Source organism: Populus euphratica, unplaced genomic scaffold, assembly GCF_000495115.2.
Source record: "Populus euphratica unplaced genomic scaffold, PopEup_1.0 scaffold246.1, whole genome shotgun sequence".
Lineage (NCBI taxonomy): Eukaryota > Viridiplantae > Streptophyta > Magnoliopsida > Malpighiales > Salicaceae > Populus > Populus euphratica.
The window spans coordinates 170,613-176,103 of record NW_011500126.1 but is presented as its reverse complement, the minus strand read 5'-3'; the positions used below and the strand labels follow the sequence as shown (position 1 = coordinate 176,103).

The 5,491-nt window shown below is 38.3% G+C and overlaps 1 protein-coding gene, 1 long non-coding RNA gene and 1 pseudogene across 4 annotated transcripts; 1 reads left to right on the top strand and 2 right to left on the bottom strand.

The window, feature by feature from the left end:
* LOC105110265 (ankyrin repeat-containing protein At3g12360-like) overlaps nucleotides 1–4,507 on the bottom strand; it is a 10,642-nt pseudogene extending 6,135 nt beyond the window's left edge.
* LOC105110263 (uncharacterized) lies at nucleotides 308–1,188 on the top strand. The gene is made up of 2 exons (XR_839437.1): nucleotides 308–749; nucleotides 882–1,188. It is a non-coding gene; the product is annotated as an uncharacterized LOC105110263 (long non-coding RNA).
* On the bottom strand, nucleotides 1,218–4,151 carry LOC105110264 (alpha-latrotoxin-Lt1a-like). Of its 3 annotated transcripts, none has more exons than XR_839439.1 (3): nucleotides 3,561–4,151; nucleotides 1,499–2,484; nucleotides 1,218–1,286 (listed from the first exon to the last, which is right to left on the bottom strand). XR_839439.1 is itself a non-coding variant. In XM_011005247.1 (2 exons), exons 1-2 carry the CDS (start codon nucleotides 4,128–4,130, stop codon nucleotides 1,708–1,710), a joined length of 1,347 nt encoding a protein of 448 aa, XP_011003549.1. In that variant the 5' UTR covers nucleotides 4,131–4,151; the 3' UTR covers nucleotides 1,410–1,707. The 3 variants fall into 3 exon arrangements, 1 of the variants encoding a protein (XP_011003549.1); XR_839438.1 differs by lacking the exon at nucleotides 1,218–1,286 and adding an exon at nucleotides 1,327–1,397; XM_011005247.1 differs by lacking the exon at nucleotides 1,218–1,286 and having other exon boundaries at nucleotides 1,410–2,484.
* Nucleotides 4,508–5,491: the final 984 nt, after the last annotated feature.

The following is a 5,491-nucleotide window of genomic DNA, read 5'->3' as shown; positions in this document are numbered from 1 at the left end:
TGTCGTTGTTGCAGTGATTCTGAACAACAAAAATAACAAAGGATAATGCTTGTGTTTAAGAAGAGATTGATGAATGAAAAGCTGAATACTTTATTCATAACTGCAGCTCAATTTATAGAGCTGATACATAACAAACTCCTACGATCAAGGTCCTACATTCAAGCCATGATCAATTGATAATGGAAATAACAGAGCGGCGAAATAGCAGCAAGAACAAGAGAATAGGAACAAAATTGACCAAATCAAAAATTAAAGAAAGAATACAATTCCAGCTCAGCAGTCCTAAACATTATTTCTAACAATAACCTAGCTCCCATACTATTTGGATTTTTGAAACATCATCATCTTAGTAAAGTTAGAGGTTTATGTTGTTGATGACTGAACAGGCTGACAATTTGTAATCTAAATAGAAGTTCTTACAAGAGGATTAGCTGAGGTATGCTGCCTGACTTTCCTTCTTATATTAACTTCTTTAAGTTTAGCCTCATCGTTCTGACAACTTTTCGTTGATCATTCTGTACCCTTCCTACTTACAAAAGCTCATATGACTATCTTGTTGCTATAACTTATGAGAAATTTAAGGTGCTCAGATTAACTAAAGATATCCTATTAGTTACGAGCACCATAAAATTCTCCATGACTTTGTTTCAATTGCTTCAGGTCACTAACAAAATAAAATATGCTACAGAAAATTATAATCTTCATCCGCTCTTCCTGAATTTCACAAAGGTGCACATATTTTAACACTCGTAAGTCGTAATCTTTTGCTGAGTCTGGTTATTACTTTGAGGTGTGTGTCACCCACATGACCATTTCACTACTCCTATATTGGATGTTGGTCGTGGGATATATACAGCCTACTATATTCTTAGCTTGTGCAGTGATTTCAGAGATGTCTTGAAGACGAAATGAAGAGGCCGAGCATTGAGGGTTTGGTACAGACACGTTTTTACCTGTTGATGCAGTGCATTGAGTGTAAGCTAGGTAATGAAACATACATAGTTTGATGATTTCTTGATGGATCATAAAGCCCCGGAAATTTTAACAATTTCGATTTAAGTTGTGCTTTGTGTCGATCAATTAAGGACATTGAGATTTGGACCTCATATTGTTTGTTTTTGGATGACGGTAAACACGAAAAATGTCATTTCGAAAGTAAAGAGTTATAATTATTCCATATCGTGTTAATTTGATGCGTTTTTTCTTCTCATCATAGCTTTTCCCTCTTGCTTTTATGCATCACGAGTCCCCTATCAGCCTCAGTATGTAAGCTGGTGGATTTCAGCCTGTAACATGGATATGTTTGCTCAGTTACTTTGGCCGAAGGAAAGATAACTAGTGAAGACTAGGAAACAGTTTGTGAGGGAGAGAACACAACGATCCTTGCTCGAACATATCTATGCATTCAAAAAGAAAAAAAAACATATATTTAATCACCAAACAGGTTCTATACATTGGTTTTGTATGCTGCCAATGTAGCTGGCCAACAATTTCTTACCTTGTGAAAAGGTATCGGCACGGGACTCTTCTGCTATTTGCTCCAAGGATTGATACATGGAATAATGGCAAGTTGGTTAACAGATTAACAGCTATAACTAATCTGGGAAGGTATCTTTGATACTCCATGCTGCTCCTGTTCCCCGGTTAGGCTGTAGCTTATCTGATGATATATATGAACACCACCACCTACTCTGCATCCATCCACTTTCAGACAACTCTATGAGTGAAGTCCTTGAAAGATTTTCTGAGCATTCTTGTAAGTGGGCGTACAGATCGAGCCAAAGCAGACATAGTTGATGACAATATTGTTGTGGTTAACTGAACAAATAGATAGAGGTTGGATGGCACAATGCATGATAATGCAGTGCCATAAGTACAATACATAGCAAGCAGACATATTTGAAGCTCAAATTGCAAGGGGAATTTACTTGTGAGGACATAGAGCATGTAAAGAGACATGGAAAATCCAACTGAGTTGAAAAACACAAACAGCATAAAACCAACTGTGTTTGTGGTAGCCATAATGGACTGACCTGCAAAGTGTGCAGTGTTACTGCTGGTAATATTTTTTTGGTCAGGTATGTTTGTATCTTGCCAAACACCTCCTGGAGGGCCGACTCCAACTTGAAACGTTGCAGTTGCAACCAAAACAGCTATAACTAGTAGTGCACCGCGAGCTTCGCTTGGTGAATCCCTATCCTTCTTAAACTTGAAGTACTCTACAAAGTTATCTCGGTTTGACCAGCATCTCTCTGGTGTTGAGGGGTTGTCGGTAGAGGTTTGGGTGTTGGTAACAGTAGAGGGGACAGTATCTCTTGCTCTCATTGCTCCAGCACTTCGAAGGATCTCAACAATTTCTCTATCCCCTGCTTCGCTTGGGAAAAGTAGTATCACGTCGAGGGCGGTGATGCCAGTATGGTTAATGGCATTCACTTCCAACAAGCCTGTACTTACAGATCCACCTCCAAGAAATATTTCTATCACCTGCAAGGATAACATCTCTTACTTTCGCATATTTCTGAAAGAGCTAAATCTTAAGACAGTGGTCAAATTACTGCAAAGTTTGATGACTATCTGCAGGGGTCATGCTCAAGTGTTGATAAGTTATCTCTGTTGGCATGTTGGCCATCTCCCAACATTTGCAAGACCTTAGGTTTGATTCTAGTAAGCTTAAAAAGAAAAAGATGATGCATAACTGCTACTAATTTGGAAACAAAACTGCATTCTTTAGATGAAGTGCTGTAACCCCCGATCCTTGAGAACCTAAGTCCTAAAATTGATGGTGGCAAGATATATATGGGCCACTTCAATTGCAGAATAAAAATAGATATGTGATTTTTGGAGATCAGACTCTTAGAATGTGGAGGCAGATTGCTTTCTTGGTCTCGAAACTTCTCTACTTCATCATTTGTGTTTGCTTGGTCTGATCAGAAATCTCAGCCTCAGGTTACAAGTGGAAATCCCTTTTCTGTTTGGAATGGACCGAGATGTATATATATACTCCCATTTGGTTGTAATATAGAAATTCCACCTAGTGATGGGGTTGGTGCTAATCTCTCTTTCAACAGCATGAACTCAAGATGTCTTGGGAGAAAAGTTTCCACTTTAACAAATGTAAGTATGAGCCATCTAAAATCTTCTCTAATGATTATTCTTAATTATGTCACAGGGTCTAGGTTAGAAGAAACATCTGAAAATGAACACCCAATAGTTCACCTATCCTGCTTCCATAGTCCTAGAAAGCAACTTTATTTTAGTACACGTTTTGAATAATAGCCTAATGGCAGGTATCGAAGTCAACACCTGATTGTCCTTCCCCACCAGAAAATCATCACGAAAAAAAGTCAATGGATCTTCAGGTTTGATGGGGTGATCAATAGGCGAAAATAAACAGAGGAAATCAAGGAATTCTGCACTTCTGCATTACCTAGGACTCTGTGAGTTTAGCTTGAAATCAAATGTGCAAGTGTAACTAGTTTTGAGCAGTGAACCTTACCAACCATATGAGCTAGTGAGTACCGGGAATCAGAAAGGAAAAGGGTCGGAGAAGAATTTGTTACCCGACGTTGTTTCTTCCAGCTTGCAAGGTGAAAAACTGTATTCCCTTGTTCATCCTTCATGTTCAGCAAGTATTCCTTGTTCATTTCTCTGATCCAATCCACCAACTTCTTGATTGCTTCAAATCTGTTATTCCTGACTGCAAGGTGCAAAGCAGTCTCCCTTCGTTCAGTCTCATCTTCGATACAATCAGGACAACCCGAAAGCATTAGACCGATCACCTCAGCCCTCCCTCTGATAGCAGCGTGGTGAAAAGGAGTCATTTTCTGTCTTCCCTCTAATCGGCAGAGTTTGATGTCGACTTCCATTATCTCCTTCACTATCTCAACCTGGCCATTATCTGCAGCTATATGCATAGGACTAAAGCCTTCTTGATTCACTTCTCTGGCAAAAACTGGTTTCAACCTTATAATCTCCTTCACAAAGTCAACGTGCCCCATAGCAGCAGCAATGTTCAAGGGATTCTCGGCAGATAACTGTGTGTTGTTGAGGATAAATGGATTTTCTGCCAGCAACTGCTGCAAATAATCAATGTTTCCTGTTTGAGCAGCCTCAAACAGCCTTGTATCCATTGTATGATGATGCAGTGACCTTTGCTGAAAGTCTATGTTTTAAGGTGCTGACTCTATAAATAAGGGTTGAAGAAGAAATCTCGTGGGAAGAAGAAATCCATTTCCTATAATTTTCTTGGAAGAAATCATTTTATCTTATTATGTAAGGTCGTCATTGTGAAAAACACATAGGATTACACCACTAAACGCCTCTAAAATTCCAATACAATTTACCAATGAAACTGAAAATACTTCAATCAGCTGGCCGATCCTTTGGAAATCATATTTGTGTGGAAATTAAAAGTTCTTGGGAGCCACTATTGTGTAAAAAAGTGGCAATGGATACACATGTTGTAAGTTTAATAATGCTGCTTCTTTGAATTATTAGAAGCTAGCTGCCTCAGATGATGACTTCATGAAACAGTAGAAATTATGGTCGGTCTATATATAATTTGAAGAACAAATAAAACCAATATCATATATGTTGCGTATTTGACCTGGAAAACTTGGAAATGAATATGATATTAAAAATGTGATCTGCTCCTATCAACAGCCCTTGTAAATCCATGCTCCTACTGATTATTTTAAGTAGCAAGTGTTGATGATTATCAATTCTACTCTATAAGATACATGATGTCCACCATTATGAGTCTCGTTGGTGTATGCAGTGCTACTGGGTTCAATTTCCTTCTGAGTTTTGAGGGAAAGATTTTAAATCTTCATTAGCCAGCCTTGGTTTGATGCTTTTTCTTGTCAGTATCCTTCCAAGGGAGAGTGTTTTTGTTTTTTAAATTTTCTTTATGTTTTTATTTTTGATAATCAGAATTAATTTGAAAAAAACATGGTACAGAACAATTCTGCTGCAGGGTCCTTTATCACTGATCATTAAGCTGCAAGCAACTAATAGGTGAAGGATGACATAGAACTTCAGAAACAAAACAGAAAATAGTGCAGCTATAAACTAAGTAAAAAACTTGAAACAGAACAACAATGCCGAGCCAAGATCACCAAGCACATAAATCCTTGCAATTGAATAGCTGTTGAGCCTACAAGAGCAACACTAAGTTGGGCCTCTTCCTCTCACAGCTCAAAATGAATATTCCTTGTTGCTCGTGTCCAGTAATCATTTCAACAATGGCATACTGTCATGATAATTGTGTGATCCGTGTCCAAGTTGAGCAGGAGAGAAAAGGAAGGCTTTGTTTCAGGCAAGGCACTGGTCATGGTGGGCTCTGTGATACTTTCAGGCAAGGCACTGGTCATGGTGGGCTATGTGATACGATTAAAAAATTGATATCTTTTTTTAAGTATAGGAGTGTCAAAGTAATAAATAATTCGATAAGACCAGGGTCAAACCACAAGGAGGTTAATTGTATAAATTA

What these genes read in the sequence shown, in the direction of transcription:
- LOC105110264 (XM_011005247.1), bottom strand. Translation starts at nt 4,130, where the DNA reads ATGGATACAAGGCTGTTTGAGGCTGCTCAAACAGGAAACATTGATTAT. An exon ending in GCTGGAAGAAACAACGTCGG is followed by an intron (nt 2,485 to 3,560) that starts GTAACAAATTCT and finishes TTATCCTTGCAG; the next exon opens with GTGATAGAAATATTTCTTGG.